At 36.4% G+C, this 16,783-nt stretch overlaps 1 protein-coding gene across 1 annotated transcript in view; it reads left to right on the top strand.

Annotated features, from left to right (window-relative positions):
* The window catches only part of ERP44 (endoplasmic reticulum protein 44), a 49,319-nt gene that overhangs the window by 9,569 nt on the left and 22,967 nt on the right, over positions 1–16,783 (top strand). Inside the window, exons 2-4 of the mRNA XM_042798121.1 lie at positions 7,256–7,328; positions 9,160–9,199; positions 12,040–12,155. Of these exons, the coding sequence (XP_042654055.1) occupies positions 7,256–7,328; positions 9,160–9,199; positions 12,040–12,155 (229 nt within the window). The remainder of the gene's footprint in view (positions 1–7,255; positions 7,329–9,159; positions 9,200–12,039; positions 12,156–16,783) is intronic.

Below are 16,783 nucleotides of genomic sequence, written 5' to 3'. Positions count from 1 at the left end.
TGTGTAAGAGAAGAAGCTTGGTAAATAAAATATCTAAAGACTCAGAGTTTTCAGTAGTTTCCTGGGGAGCTGAATTCATGGCTTTAAAGCTGTGAAACACGCTTTAAGGTAGGTTCATATTTCTGAGTATGTGAAGCACTCTAAGCATTATTCATGAAGTAATGCAGTTTTTCATACACCTATTTACATCTTCTGTAGGTATAGGGACTATGTTACCTCAAAGAGGATGTTTATTTAATACAAGGAAACCAGTGCATTATGTCTCTGACTGGAGATTGCCCTTTTCCTTTCAGGCCAAGAGAAATAACTGAAAATTAGAAATAGGTCAATGTAAAATAAATTGCAGGTCTTATTTCTGTGACATTTTTTTAGACATGCCTCACGTCATTTTTTGAGCCCTGACTTCAACATTTCTATAAAAGACAGTGATCTATAGGTTTGTGTCCAGAGACTTAAGCTTTAAAATTGTGTTTGGGTGCACGATTCCGCTACTAATAGCTTTATGGAAAAAATGGAGTGCATTGAACTGCATGTTGTGATAATGAGGTTTGATTTTTCATCTCTGCAATGGACTTTTTGAATGAATATTTTGTGTCTTCTAATAATAACCTCTCAACAGTTTGTGAACTAACTTACCCATTTTTCTGGGATCTTTCAGTGCTGTGGTAACAGGCCACTGAGATATCCCTGCAGCTGTGACAATCTTACAACTCCTTTGCTTGTGTGATAAGTTCAGTTGTAGGAACCATTAGCTGTGAGGTTTTTTTCCTGATTAGGAGTGTCAAATCAACATAATTTGGAATTTCAAAGATGCCATTATAAATTGTAAATATTTTTTTTTGTTTCCATTTTTATTGGCAAAAATTTCTTCAACATTAATAATACATGTACCTACACCAAGTATTCCTGTCAGACACTTGAAATGGGAGTAGAAGGCAAGGTATGTGGAAGAAAAAAAATTATACTACCTCTTTTTAATATGATGGTCTTTTTACCTAGCTCTGTGCAGTTATAGCACTGTTTGGCTAAATCAAACTGTCTGTCAAGGCTAAGAAAAGTTTACTTTTCTAAACTATATATATTATCCATATTTCAGTTTACTTAGATTTTTATCTCTGTTCTCATGTAAGTTAGTATCTGCAATCCTTAAATCTACTTTCAGTAGCTTCCTTTGAGTGTTTTAAATTTCCCTGATAAAATTTAAGATATGGCTCTTGAGAGAAAAATAATAGGAAATTTTTTTTTGGTACCAATTTAAAAGCTTATCTGAAAAGTGTAGCTCAGAAGTGATCATTAATTAGTGTTTTGAACTAATATAGTTTTGTTTCATAGTCTTACAATGAAAGTAGCTTACATCACTAGTAAAAACGCTGCTTAATTAACAGAGATGGCAGCAGTCTAAATTATGAAAATGTTCAGGCACAGTCTGGAATCAAGTAGTGACAATTCAGAGTTGCACTGCTCTCACTGAGAGGGTGAATAATGTTATTTTTTTTAATTTTTCCCCACCATTCTCTATTTACTGTTATCTCTCTGTGCTCTGAACTTGTGGTTCATTATAGGGCTTCTGGCATTGCTCCCGTGAGGTGCTCCTGATGGATGATGGCTCTGAAGCCAAACTTCAGGGGCTCTTACGGTGTCTGTCAGCTTCAGTGTTACTGTCTCTTGGGATTGCTTTCAATTTGTATCATCCTACAGCAGGCTGTAAACCTGTCTGATTCCTGTTGTCCAGGAGTTTAGTGCAGACCTCAGAGCAGTAGCGGATTAGCAGCATGCATAAAGAAAAAGGTACTTGGGGACTGAAAGTCAGCCGCAGAGTCCCGTGGGGCTAGGACTTCAGGTAGGAACTTCGACATGTCAATCTGGATTAGATGCAGGTTAGAGCTGGTTGCCTAACATAAAATGATTTTGTGGTAGAGGAGAAAGATGGTTTAGTCCTGTGCCTTTAGGATTTCCCAGCAGGAGGCAGAGGTACATGGAAAGTTCAGCAAGTGAAAATGAAGGCTGTTCTTGTTGACTGCCTTGCAGGTGTAGTACTAATTAGAAATCCTAATGCTCCAACAATAGGTTTTTCTGTATTCTTCAGCTAGTTTCCTCTGGAAACGAGGACCTCTGTTTTGTTATGTGAATTAAAGAACAGACATGAAGAACTAAGATTGTGCACAGTTAAACTCTTCTGCAAGAAAGTGCTGTGTAAAGTATGATAAACTTGGAAAACAAATGCCACTAAACATATAGGCCTGTCTCTTCTGTCCAGATAGCAATCAAAGAACTAGCAGCACTAACTGTGGGCTTCATTAATTGGGTGTGCAGAGTGGCAACTGAACAGCAACAGTGTCAGCAGGAGATGAGTTGGAATTGGGTGTGTTTTTATTTCCTCTTTGGAAAAGGGATGTGAAGCCTTGGCAGAGGTCTGCCATTGGGGTGAATGGAATGGGTTTTGTCCAGGCATTTTTGTTTTGTGTAAGGCTACTTGCGTAGTCTGGTGCTGTGTGTCAGAGGAGGGTAATGTTGTCTTTCAGGCAGTGCTTTGAGGTCTTTCATTAGAAAAAATCAGAATAAATGTCAGCTAATTTGTAGTTACTCCTCAGAAGCAACTAGTACTGGCTCCTGTCAGAAGTGGCTAAGTCATTTGCTAACTTCAAGTGAGGATCAAAACTGGATCAGAAGTACTAGAATTTTGGTACTGGTTAAACTTTCCAGTAAAAACATGAGCAGTGTTATCTTCAGAAAATTCCAGGAACCTGAACCAGTATATTCCTACTTTATTTGACAGTGTTTATGAGGACCAGAAGAGTAAAAATACATGTGCCATCTCGTCTTCTTCCCTCCCCCCATATGAGCTATCTTTTTTCTTTGTGAATGCATTCTTCAATTCCTGACTTTTTTCCCCTCAGCAATGCATTCTGTAAGTGTATAAAGCTTTCTGCATTCATTTATTTTAGTCTATAGTTTGTTTTGTCATTTTTCTAGTGTTAAATGATTGAGTAGAATATAAACACACTTATTTAGCTTGTGCAGTTTCACAATCAACAATTTAGTATTTGAATGGTCTACTATATCTTTATTTTTTTAAAATATTTTTCTTTCATAACTATTTAGTTTTACCTTCAGATTTCAGTAGTTTAAACATTTATGAAATACAAGTATAAAAAAATGTAGCTAATTTTATCCACTATAAAGGCAGTGACCTCAGTTGTTTTCAGGTGTACTTACATAGACAATTTTCCTTTTGAATATTTTTTGCAAGTTGCTTTCTTCAGTGAGTTTGTAGCTAACTTGTGAGGTCAGTTGGAACATTTTATTTTTTTTACCCCAGTTACAGATATGAACAGTCCATGTGTCCCGATATAGGTCAGTGGCATGCAAAATTTGCATTTAAAAGTAAAGAATTCTGAAGACTCTTTTAGCCAGTATGTTTTTCAGAACATATGTTCAATACCTGTTTTATAAAGTGTGTAGCTGACATTCAGAAATTATTTCCTGAAATATGTGTTGTTTTCTGCCCCTGGGTATCAAGCACAGGCCTCATCAAAGGTCAGAAAATATTCTCAAAACAGTGTAGCTTCTTAGCAATTTAAATAAGAATTTTGCATTCATTCACGTTAAATATTAATACTTGTAATATCATAAACTCTCTTGCATCTCATAGGACAGCAAGATTACTGGGTCAAAAGGATGTTTTCTTCCTTACAGGCATTATACCTTTATGAAAGCTTCAGCTGAAGGGAATCTTGCATATTTATTGACATTTCTTCAAGGAATGCTTTTTTTTTTTTCCCTGAGTCTACTTATTATGAAGGTTTTGGCAAGCACAGTTAGTAGAAAATCTTTAAGAACACAATTATTAATATATTTTGACAAAATAGAAATTTTCATAATCTCTAGTGGAAAAGTATTCCAGTTATCTCAGGTTTTGTGCAACTTTTGGGGAAAGGTGTCCTTAGTCTCTATTTTTCCACTACTGTCTGATATAAAGGGGCAATAGGAATACAGCTTAATTTAATTTTCACCTTCAGTACATTAAGACATTTGGGGTTTTTGTTTTGATACATGCAGCTTGCACCACATTTTTCCACAAAAAGAGTTAAGAAAGCAATCAAAAATTTTATTCATGCTATAAAGAAATAATAGTTTTAATTTGCCTTTTCTGTACATAGCATAGTCTAGTAGAGGATTTTATTGGTCAGTAACCCCTGTGCTTTGATTTTGCAGTTAAATATTGGCATTACAAGTTAAGGTGTATTGTAGCAATCTACAAATGCAACTACAGTTCCTGATCTATTTAAGCATATCTGCTGAGTAACACAGCCTATTTCCCGATTGCAAATAATGTGCTTATCTATGTTATGTTTAATTTATCCTGTTAGATAAGATTTGTGTTGCTACCATAAAATGGTATTAGAAAAAAACATGTGGGTTTAAGAAACCGATATCTTACCCATTCTGTATACAAATACAAACTGCTGAGCTCCTGTGAAAACGGTTTCACCAAGACCTACTGCAGAAATTCTTTCTGAGCATGAATGCTGATGCAGAGCTATGTGCAGCAGCTAAAAATTTCCTCCTTTCTAGAGGCTTGTATGGATTTTCTGTTTGAACAAGTGCTGTCCAAGATTATGAGCGGGATAAGTAACTCTGGTCTCCAAGGGTACAATCTGAGGTTCCTGAGACTTTGCAGGGCAGCTGAAGCTTTGGAACTTCAATGAGTTTGCAAAGTCACCTGTGGTAGGATCAGATGATGGCCAACAAAATGAATGTTGAGTTATACTGTCCTTCATTGCCTAGAGCAATATTCCAACTGTTGTTAATAATAGCTTCTGCTTCAATTGTACACAGGTTACAGCTAACCTAACACGTGTAACAAAACAGCATGTGGGTACAGACAGAAACTGTGCCAGCTCATTCACACACTTAACTGACCCATTACTACAAATGTAACTACTACTACTACCAGCACCTCCCCGTAGGAACACCATGGAAGTTTTCATCCCATGCAGCACCCACGGGGTGACGGGGAGGTATCTGTGCTGGTGGTTGCCATCAGCTGTCACTCACCTGGGGGCCATCTGACTGATGTGGACCAAGGTCCATAGATGTAGCTTCTCTGCAAAGACTGAAGGCAGAGTCTTCCCTTCTTGCTGCTCAGCAGTCATCAACACCAGCGTTTTCAAAGGAACTTTCCCAATACTGGCCTGCTGCAACTTGTGCATTGCATAGCTTGCTTAGGTATTTTTTGGCAGACCACATCGTTATGCTGTTAGTTTCGTCTGTGGAGCTTACAGTTCAACTGTTAATTTTGTTTCTCTACAGTCGTCTTAAAGCTGCAGTTCAGACATTTGTGTTGGGCAGTTTAAGTGCCGCAGGAAGCCTGTGCAAACTCTGCCACAGATCTTAGACTTGCATATAAGACAAGTATCTTGTCCAGTTACCAAGCGAGAAGCACTGGTACGTATTTTGTATTCCAACAGTTGTTGTGTTTTCAGCCTGTCGTGTAAGATGGAGTGCACGTACTACCCAGCAGCCTCTCTGTGGGAAATATGAAAGGATCAGTATCTTCACAGAGAAGTGTTTAGGGATCCATAAATTGGAAAGAATTGAAAATGATTGCTGGAAATCTCATCTGCATACCATTTAGAGTGATAGTCTGAGAGCTACTGACAGTGTCTCGCTGCAGAAGTCTCCCACGATTTTTGAAGCTGACTGTAATGAAAGCAGGCATCCAGTTTGGCTATTAATTTTGAGCCCAATATTTGATACACACCTGCAACAAATGTTAGAAAACCTGATGTTTGACGTGGAATTAGTCTTTTGATAAACTGTAATCAATGTCAAAGGTGGGTGTGCCCTGGGGTCTTGCTGCTTTTAGTCATGGTTCTAGTAGAGATCCAAGATAAGTCTCAGGCTCTTCCATAAAGACAGAGATCCTTGTATCCAGCTGCTCTGCATGTCATTATTTGGATGCTCTTTATGCTTCCAGCTAAACTTTTCCTCAGTGTCTTTGCTAAAAGGAGCCATCACCTCTGCCTCTCTAGCCATAGGCAGATTTTCTTTGCAGCTGCAAGGAGTAAACTAAGGCTTCAGGAACACCAATAGTGTTGTGTGCTGTCACATCTCTGTGAGAACTAATTCTTTGGGTATTATTGGGAATCTCTGGTCTCTACCTGGATTCTTTACCTGTGTGTTCCTATCGGTTCTCTACTAAAATCCATCCTTTTCCTTTCCTCCCATCTCTGCCAGCTGAATCACGGAAGCCGTGAATGGAGCCATAGAATCATGGAAAATGAGGCTGGAAGGCATCTCAGTAGAGCATCTGGTCTGAGCCCTGGCCCTGCTTAGAGAAGTGCTGACTTTCTGACCAGGTTGCTCAGGATGGAAACATTCACATCCCAGACCAGAATCTGTATTGTCCCGCTCAAAAACTGGCGCACCTATCTCTCTCAAAGCAAAAATAAGTTGTAACTTGCTGGTATCCCTTTCACCTGGGATAGACCAGCAACACTGCCCTTTTTTTTTTTTTCTTGTTAAAAGAACTGGTCCTGTTTCAGTGAATATGAGAGTGTTCTTCCATAAAACTGCGTGTTGCTGTAATAGCTGCATTAAGAGTAATACTTGTGTTGCTTTGTAACTGAGTGATCTGTCTGACATGTTGTCTTAGTTTTTACAGTCTGATATGCCAATCATATGCTGGGACTGAAGCAATGTTAAGAAAAAATACAGGAGGAGATACAAGACTATAGCCAGTTGAGTTAGATATACTGAAACTGTTTTATAAAACAGCAATCAAAACTGAAGCAATTGCAAACTTTTTCTAATGAGAAACTTTTTAGGCAGATGAGCACAGTAACAGAAGGAATTACCTGTCTCTGGGTGAAACCTCCGTGTGTATGCGCTTCTGAGCTGCGTGAGATTGTTAGGTGGCTAAAGAGGGGTTTCATTTCTTTCTTCAGAGTGAATATATGAATATAAGTTATTCTTAAAGGTGCAAAATTTACCTGTAACACTTCTGCTAACATAATAGAAAATCATACGAAAAGATAGCCAATTTTGCTTTAAATGTGAAAGCATGTTATATCCATAAATAGTGTTTATTTGTATATTTGCAGTACTGCTGTCATCTGAAATGTGTTAACTGAATTACAAGTCTTTTACTGTTCTTCTGCAGCTATTGAACTGCTACATTTAAAATCACAGGTGTGTTACTACTTTATTGCTGAAACTGTTCATACCTTACTAGTTTACTTTCTCTTTTTAGGTGTCTTGGCTTTTTAATCCAACAAGAAGTGAAATAACAAGTCTAGATAGTGGAAATATAGATGACATTTTAAGTGAGTACTTTGATTTATTTTTTTTTCCATTGTATGTCTACAGTAACTTACCTGCTTATTTTGCAGTGTTACTAAATGAATATGCATACCCTGTCTTTGAATATGTGAACTGTAATCGACATAGAAGTATTAAGTGCCTATGATCAAAATTAGCTGTCTGAACTAATGTATTGCCTTATAAACTACTTAATTATAATTTCAGTGAGGATTTTAAGTGCTTAAGACAAATACCTGGTATCCTGTTTGCAGATGGGAAGGCTTGATTACATAACCATACAGCATTTTAAAAGTTCCCCCCAAAATAGCAGCAACTGAAACCCATGTTGATGGGCGTTAAGTATCTTGCTTGTTCAGCTGTGATTTTCCCCAGGTTAAGCATTGTCCTGATTCTGGTGGCTCATAGAAAGGAGACCCATCAATTAAAGAGATGCGTATACCTTGTTTGAAACCTTTTCATCTGAAAAGTATGAAGTTTGCCTGTATCTGGCTGTCTTCACAGGAAAAACATTGCATAGTTTCAAATATATTGAGAAAAAAAATCTTTATACTCTTTTGTTTAAGTCTGTACTAGAATCTGCCTACTGTTGCGGGATTTCTCGGTGTACTAAATGTATGATTAGGTGACATGAGATGTGTTCATAAATACTTTTTATACAGTGGAAAACATTAAATCCTTTTGTAAAACGTTGTTTGTAAAAGGGAATATATGGCAAGTGTAAATACTTCTTAAATTTATCCAATTACTTTCAATAAATACTTTATGCCTCGGAGGTAACACTAAATTTCTCTGTGCTTGCTAATTTCTTGTTCACCACTTGCATTCCTTGCTGATAATGAAAATCTTAATGCCGTAATTTTTAATCAAAACTGTAGTTTCTCCCAGCCTGCTCAAGAGTCGACTTTTCCAGCATGTTGTCTTTTCAGAGCATTCAACATCTTGATCTTTGCTTGTAACTGCTTTATAACCTTGTCAGTAGTGCAAATCCATCTAGCACCATTTTTGCTTGATAAAGCTGTGACTGGTACTTTATAGTTCCAGTATTTATTTAAAGGTTTTTTGCAATGCCTAGGCCACTACTACTAATAAAAATCAACTTAAGAGTGGTGGATATATTGTGTGAAGATCACAGTTTATTTTGGGGCAGGAGATATATCCTTCTCGTTTTGATATGTTTTCCTTTTTATTGGTATATGAATGATAATGTATGGGAGCATAATTTCACTACCTCATTATAAATATCTCTCTATAGTATTGCATTTTTTCATGTGTCCCTTAGCATTTTTTTTTGGAGACTGAAGATGTCTCTGTTACCATTTGCCTTAGTATCCAGCTTTTTAGCAAATAAGGCAGGTACCAGTGTAAGTTGCACAGGCAGGCTGCACACTGGTCATTCTTCTAACCCAAATAGTTGATATTTCAGCTTTTTACTGTTTTTTAACACAAATAATCTTGATAAGGCTTAAAAGATACACTGGAGTACAACTTCTGGCTTTGAGTGCCTTAATTTTAAATCCAGAATTACTTTTTGTCTCATATGTCACTTAATTACCTCTTTTGTGTCTTAATACCTTAAGTATTGACATTTTTAATGTCTATTATATCAATAAAGTCAATAAAATACTTGACTGAAGGCCTCTTTCATCACTTTCCCATTTGATATAGATTATATTTCAGATAAGATTTATCCTAGCAGTTTTCTAGCAGACAGAGCTGTATGCTGAATAATCTAGAAATACTTGCTTTTATAGTTTTTGTACATATTTTTATAATCTCAGATAAAAGCACTAAGTTTGCTTCACAATGTGACATTGGGTTTATTCTTTCTTTCAGACAATGCAGATGTTGCTTTAGTTAATTTTTATGCTGATTGGTAAGTTATGAGGTTTTTTTCTATGTTTAAACTTCTGTCTTTTGAAAACTGCATGTTGGGCTAGTTTTCTAATTTAAAATATACTGGTATGTTGCTTTTAGTTCTTTCCTGTTTTTTTTTATGTCCTGATTACTTCCCCTTCTACCGTTCTGACATCTTTTGTTTCATTCAGGGCTTCTGTCAGAGGAAAAAGGCTTCTATAGTAGTACGGAATAACATGTCATGTCATATTTTTTTTTAATTATTATTATTATGTTTATTTTTTCCCCTCTTAGCAAGACAAATTTCATTAACTTTTTTTTAACTAACTATCCTTAACATAGGATGGTCTGAAATATTAAATTTTTCTGTTTTCTTCGGTGTTGGTCCCATATGTGTGTGCTAGAAAGAAAAAGGCTTGAAATTACACTAAAAATCAATTTCTTCTCTAATCTGGAAGACCTTCCAAATGGGGAACTAGAGAAATTAATAATTGAGGGATGAAATTTGAGCAACTGGAAAAGGGAAGAATTTGGGGCCAGATTGGTTAGACATTGTTAAGACATGGTTGGAGGGAACTGTTTATTTGCCTTTTTTTAAAAAAAAAAAAAAAACAAACTTGCATACAAAATCGTTGTTAGAATTAATTTAGGCACCATACCCCTTTTTCATTATTGTGTAAGAAGTAATTTTAAATGTTCTATTCTGCTCCATCATTAATATTTTTATAAGAATCTTTAGCAAGGAAGAAACCAGAAGAGTATTCAGAGAAAATAAATTTCAACATGCAAATTAGTATAGAAAATGAGGTTAGAATAGGTACATAATTTTCTGTCTTCCTTGATTAAAGTAATCTTGGATGTAAATAGCTATATAATGTAAAGCAATATATAAACCAAAGTACTACACTTTAAGTATTGCTGTCCCTGCTGTTTTGCTATGTGAGCATAAAACATTGGCCTTTGGAATCAAAGGTCATGTAGGTGATTAGAATTCTGACTCCTTTCACCTCATTCACATCCCATGATATGTCTAAGTCTCTAGGTTTGTACGGCCTAGAAGTAGCAAGCGCACAGAGCTTTACATGAAAAATTTGCACTTTGACTTTACTGCTAACTCATTCAACTAGTAGCAGGCTAATTTTAATTGGTGTTTTTTTTTTAAAGTGATTTTGAAAAACACATACCCAGTCTTTTCATATAGAATTAAGTTCTCAGTAACGATGTTTTTAATGCTTTCATTTAAACTTTGCATGAAGATAGGCATTATACTGGTCTAAATCAGTTTAATAACCTTTGTATATACCTCTGCCATTTTATAGACAATTTTTATGTTCAATTAGTTTGCATCTGTTAATTTTTTACCACAGACTGAGTTGATACCAGGCATATTTAAACCAATACAATTTTTCCTTAAAGAGATTGTATTTGTTTACCAAGTAAGCTATCTGTTTGAAACATCTTTCTTTATTACGATAGTACAATGATGTAGCTAGTTAAGAAACTAGGTCTAATCTCTTACCTGTTCTGTATAGAATTATGCTATAAAGGCTGTCTTTTAAAATAAGTAAAGAAATATAACTTTTAAGATGGTTATTTTCGGTTTGTGATCTGCAGATACTTGGTGGGTGAATCATGGACGACGTCAAAAGGTTTTATTAAAGATAACCTAGGAAAGCAAACCTATGTAAATTAATACACTGAAATTTGGTGTCTGTGTTAGGAAGAGAAGAATGAGGGACAAGGAAGCCATATTTACATAAATGTCTAGCATACAATTGTGCTGCCAGAGTCAGGTTTCTTTCAGAAAACGGCCTTAAGCCCTGTTTGTATTTTGAGGGCAAAACCTGCCTCTTCACTTGAATGTTTGCTGTTGTAGTCATAACAGCATCTCTGGGCTATCGCTGTTAAGTTTATGCAGGGCTTCAGTGCAGGCTGTTTTATTGCAAGTCTGCTCCATGAGACTCATTCAGACAACTTCTACAGTGCCATTATAAGTCTTCAATTTAAAATTCTGCCGTAAGTTTAGAAGAACAGAATATAAACCAATTTCATTGACATATTAATAATGGGCTTGGGCACTAGTGTTAGCCTAAACTCCTTAAAGTCACCGAAGCATCTTTACAGTCCTCCAGCCTTTTCCACAGGTAGACGGAGAGGATTTGCTTCAAAATCTGACATGACTGGAAGAAGGCACCCATGGGATTCTCTTTGTTCATAGTGCTGTACTAGCAGTCTGTTCAAATTCTACTAAACTTGAGCAATGATATAATAAGTAATACTTACAGCTTCTATTGTTGACCCTTATGAAGTTATCTCTCCGATATTTCTTGAAAGTGATAGTGAATATTTGAATCTCAACAATCCAAGTAACTTCTTTTACTATATTTTTAAAATTATTTCCCCAAGGATAATTCAGGCAGAAAAAACGAAGAACAGACTTTCTGAATAGAATATATTTCCTAAAGGCTTATAATTGATTAATGGTGTTTCTTAAGCAGATAAAGCAGAGGGCACATCTTGAGCTATATATTCTTTCAGAATGTGGTGGGGTTTTTTCCCCACCTGAATTATTCAAGTTATTTTTGAACCTATTTTTATCCAGTCAGTTACTGGGATGATTACAAGTGGATGTGCTTTTCCAATAGCTTCTCTTTCTCTCTCTCTCTCTCCCTCTCTCTCTCTCTCTCTCTCTCTCTCTCTCTCTCTCTCTCTCTCTCTCCCTCTCTCTCTCTTTCTCTCTCTCTCTCTCTTTCTCTCTCTCTCTCTTATTTTTCCTTCAAAGATTGAAATATTCCCTGAGTCATCAATTAAAATATTTCAAATTAATATTTTGAAGTTATGATTTTATTCTATCCACAGGTGCCGCTTCAGCCAAATGCTGCATCCTATTTTTGAGGAAGCTTCTAACGTAATTAAGGAAGAATATCCAGATAAGAATCAAGTGGTGTTTGCTAGAGTAGACTGTGATCAGCATTGTAAGTAAACCCCAGTTTAGATTTTTCTGTGCTATCCTTGCCAGTACGTTCCTCACTGTATTGAAGAATATACAAGATAGCAATCTATACTGTAGCTATACCTGCCCTGTAATTTAGCCCAGAGTTGCTTGTATATATCAGTGAACCTCTTCTGAATTTGTCAGGGCAGTCTCCAGTGTTGCTTTCCCATATCCATAGACATGCGTTTATATCAGTTTAGCCCATCTCATTTAATAGGGAAAAAAGGGGTGGAATTATAAATTGAATTGGCCTGTTGAGATGTCAGAGAAGCGCTAGTGCAAGTGGTGCAGGTCTTGACAACTGAGAAGAGGAAGGGGTAATCTTCCATTCTCAGCCTCAAGAATATGTTTTGCTCAGGTCTTCCTTCCAACTAGGTGTAATGGTGGGCTGTAAATTGCTTTTCACACAGCCAGGAGGGGATCAGAGCTTCTCTGCTTTGCTGTTTGTACACATGCCAACAAATGGTTGCCTACTTGGGTTTTCCCTGTGCTCATAAATACATGAAAATGATATACCAAAATTTACTCCTTTTATGCTGGTATTAATCCATAAAGTTGCTTTTTAATCCCATAATAAGTAAAATGTAAGGAACGCTGCTGCATATTGAAAGACAAACGGATAGCACTGAGATTTTTATTATTTTTTTTTTTATATATATAGTGTAGAATCAACTGTATTGTTTTATGCTTCTGGAAGAACAGCATTTGCAGTCATTTTTTTTTTTTTTCACAGTGTCTTGTGATTCCCAGAAAGTATTAGCATCAGAAATTCTGTTCTAATCTGTGCTGATAATAGTATTTGGGCATGGCCAAGGAGACCCTATTTTGTCCCTTCTCAAAGATCAGTAAGACCAATGCATGACTGCGTTACAAACTTAAATGCCTCTGTGATTAAATCTTTGAATCTGTGGGATACAGGACCCCCTTTATAGCCTCAGCTGGAAAAGAGGCATGACAGTCCTCACCTAGGGTATGTGAGCAGCTTTGATGCATTCAGCGGCCTTCCTGTGCTAGAGTGGTAGGGACATATTTAGGAACTATTACAAAACATTGACCTTAGGTGTTCTTGAAGTGCAGTTACATTAGACACACAGTTGTAGAATCTCCTCCCCTGAGCAGATCTAGTGTCTTGAATACCGTGTAGAACAACAGTGCACTTCGGTAACTGCCTGGAGCATTTCCAGAGCAGCAGCAGAATGGAGAGGTATGGCTGTACTTAATGTACTTCACAAGATATGCTTTAGTCTCCTTGACTTGTAATTCCAATAGTATTTTTTTCTTTCTTATTATAAAGTTGTCTCTGTTATGTGAATATTTTCCCAACTCCTCCTTGAACAGCTTTTTCTAGTGTCATAGATTTTTTTTGTGGTTGATGGGGTTTTTTTGCTTTTGATTTCTTTGTGGTTGTTTTTGGTAGGGTTTTTTTTTTGGTTGGAGTGGGGGGTTTTTTTGGTTTGTTTTTTTTTGAGGGGGTGGGAAAGGGGTGGGAGGGGGGAGGGGAAGGACCTGGAATACCTTCCCAGATCTCAAATACTTAACTACATTTTCAGCTTCTTTCATTTTCACACTTGGTGTTCTGTTCTGCTTCCAATCACTTATCTAAACTGTGTGTGCTAGGGGGATCTGAACCAAATGTGCTGCATTAAGTATTCAAATTTGCCATCCCTAAAAGTCAGTTTTCAAGTAAAACAATTTAATCTTTTGGAGGAATATATTCAAGGCAAAGCCTGTTATGCAGTTTTTGCTGAAGTTTTCTTACTGAGATGTTTGTCTTTGTTCTGAGTTTCTACTGCAGGATCTACGTAAACAAACTGCCCTGATCTTTGCAATTGTAGAAAATAAATGCAGTTGTAGCAAGCACTCTGGTTTTGAATCAGATTATTAAATCAGTCACACTACATACTAGAAATTAATTTTGCATATACTTCTGTGTGTATTCTATCACTTTCATCAGTGATAGTTTCTCAAATTAACTTGAATCAAGTGGGGAATTAAGGACATTCATAGTTTCAGTTTACTTGATTTTTATGGTTGTCTTTAATAAATATGTTTTGTCTCTGTTTTTAACAGTCTGGTTGGCTCATCTTTTCATTGAGTCAAGATATTGACAATGAAACTTTCTAGAAAGTTCTCACAAAAGATTGTAGTAAAATCAGCCCATGTTGTTGAGTTTTATTGTAAATTTTACATTAAAAACTGAAGTACGTACTTTGTTTAGTGCAACTTCAGTTGCTTAGGTAACTCAGAGAGTCTTTGGGCTGCTGGATACCTAGTGTTTAGCCATGAGATGTTCTTGTCTTAGCAGTTATGTGCCTAAGAAAGCTCTCCCCCACCCCCAAGTATTTGAAACACTTTAGAAGCTTGTTGCTTAATCTCCTCCTGTGCTCATTGAATTGAGCTCATCAGAGCCTGTTTCAGAGACCTAAGGCCTGGATGGAGGAGGGAGATATTACAGCAGAGATTCTTACTTCTCCTGAGAGTAGAAGTAGTGGGATAAGTCCTATGAGGCAGCCAAGATTTTGGTCTTTTTATTGCTGGAATACCATGAGTTCTCTGTATTTACTCTTTGTGTCCTTAATTGAAGATGTAGATGAGCATGATTTGTGCAGAATATGTAAAATGTGAGAATTAAAAATAAAGTCCTATAACGACAGACAAAGTCTTTTTCCACAGTTTACATTACCTTTTTGAATTAAAATAGCAAATCTGTATATGTCATCCCTGGTTTCTAGTGTTTATTTGCTGGGTTGTAAGCAGTGGTACATTTCATGGCACACAACTATTGGGTATGTCCTAAAGATTTAAGTATTTTAACTTTGATATAATGTATGTAATAGCAGCTTTTTAGGAAGAGAGTGAGTGTTACTATATTATCCAACTTAGGCCAGCTGTAGTAGTTTTAGTAAATGTTGGAGTCAAGGTTGTTGTTGTCTTTAATTTTTTTTTCCCCCGTTTTATATTTTTGTACATGTTTACATATTTTAGCAACACTAGGAGGTTTATGCCAATATTTTGGGGTTTGTTATGCCTGCAGATTTTGTACCACTACTGGTTCACTATTAGGATGATGTTCTAGAGATGGTGGATTATTTGCATTACAAATGATCTGTTTCTTTTTGAAGCCAAGACTCTGTAGGGAATCCAAATAGCTGATTTCAGGCCACTCAAAAACAGCTTTCAGAATGGTCAGCCAGGCATAGATACTTTCCATTTAATGCACTGTTATTGAAGCACACTGCAGGGCCCAACAGCTCACACCAGCTTCTGAGGGTAAAGCAAATTAAAGAGAATTATTGATGCACTGCCAAATGTTTGATTCTTAATGACAAAACCATCATTCTGTCTGCTCTTATAGCCAATATAAAGATGTTTTTCTGGAAAGTCATAGGCCACGATGTGATTAAATACAAAAATCTAAATATTAACATTGTATTAAGCCTCTATATGTATTATATTTTACACCAGTTTATAATATTGTGAAAGATAAATATAACTGAAATGTGTAAGTTAAGCCATCAGGCTGTTTTTAAGCTGGTATGGCACATACACTAAGGTAAATCTGATGAAGCGGGTAGTTGAAGCAGGTATTCTTTCAGTTTCCAAGACCTCGTCCTTTTATAACTTAGAAATATCTAAGTGCCACTACATTGTTTGCTGTTAGTCTTTGGTGGCTTTGGTGTGTTTCATTTAGTGATTCTCCTACCTTTAAAAATTAGGCACCACCATGCTAAGTATAATACCTAGTAAAAGTGACCTTCCATATAAAATTAAAGAAGATGTTTCTGCATATACATTATTAGGAAGGATTTGTTTTGGTGTGGTTTTTTTTTTTCTTATTGCTTGTGGGGTTTCTATGTTTTTTTTAATCCTTTGTGTTAAACAGCAATGTTGGAAATTCACTTGGTACCATGGACTTCCTATGTTTCTGTTCTCTGTGAGTGAATATTGCAATACAGAAGAACTGATGTTTCTGGAGGAGAGGTCATATTTTGAACAGTTTCTATGACTTCAGTATTAGGAGTTGCGGTACAAAATTGTTCTAAATTAAGGTATATATTGGGGTATTAATTCTACTGCACCATTATTGCCACTGGATTCTGATTTAAAAAATAAAAAATAATAGCTGGTTTGAATAAATCTTTGTGCTTCCAAACAGAAAACTTCTCACCAGTGGGGTATTGAGAGGTGCTTTGCTAGACAGACTGTTTAGGGAATTATTGTTCTTTCTTTGAAAATGTCCATGTGTGGTACTGTCATTCATTACCGTGAGTTGCTGATCTCTCAGGGTCTGGCTGTTCCTGTAATGTGTGCTAATGTAAGTCTTTAGAGAGATACTTAGATTGTACTGCTACTGTACCTTTAAGCAAAATAACTCAGTATGGTAACACATTTGGAAGTTCATAAATGAACTATAAATGAAACTGAACAAGCATGAGGATTTCATTACGTTCCAGCTAACTTGCCTAGGAAAAAAATACCGGTCTGAAAGAGTTACCTGTGGATAAAATAAAAAGTGGAAGTGATTCGGAGAGGCTGTTGATGGCTCTCCTCAGGAGAGCCTTTTTGTTAGCCTGTCAGAAAAGGCTGTACGATGCCTACTGATGAGGC

This window comes from Tyto alba, unplaced genomic scaffold, assembly GCF_018691265.1.
Source record: "Tyto alba isolate M040663 unplaced genomic scaffold, T.alba_DEE_v4.0 Super-Scaffold_27, whole genome shotgun sequence".
In the NCBI taxonomy this organism is placed as follows: Eukaryota; Metazoa; Chordata; class Aves; order Strigiformes; family Tytonidae; genus Tyto; species Tyto alba.
This window is presented reverse-complemented; position numbering and strand designations above follow the sequence as displayed.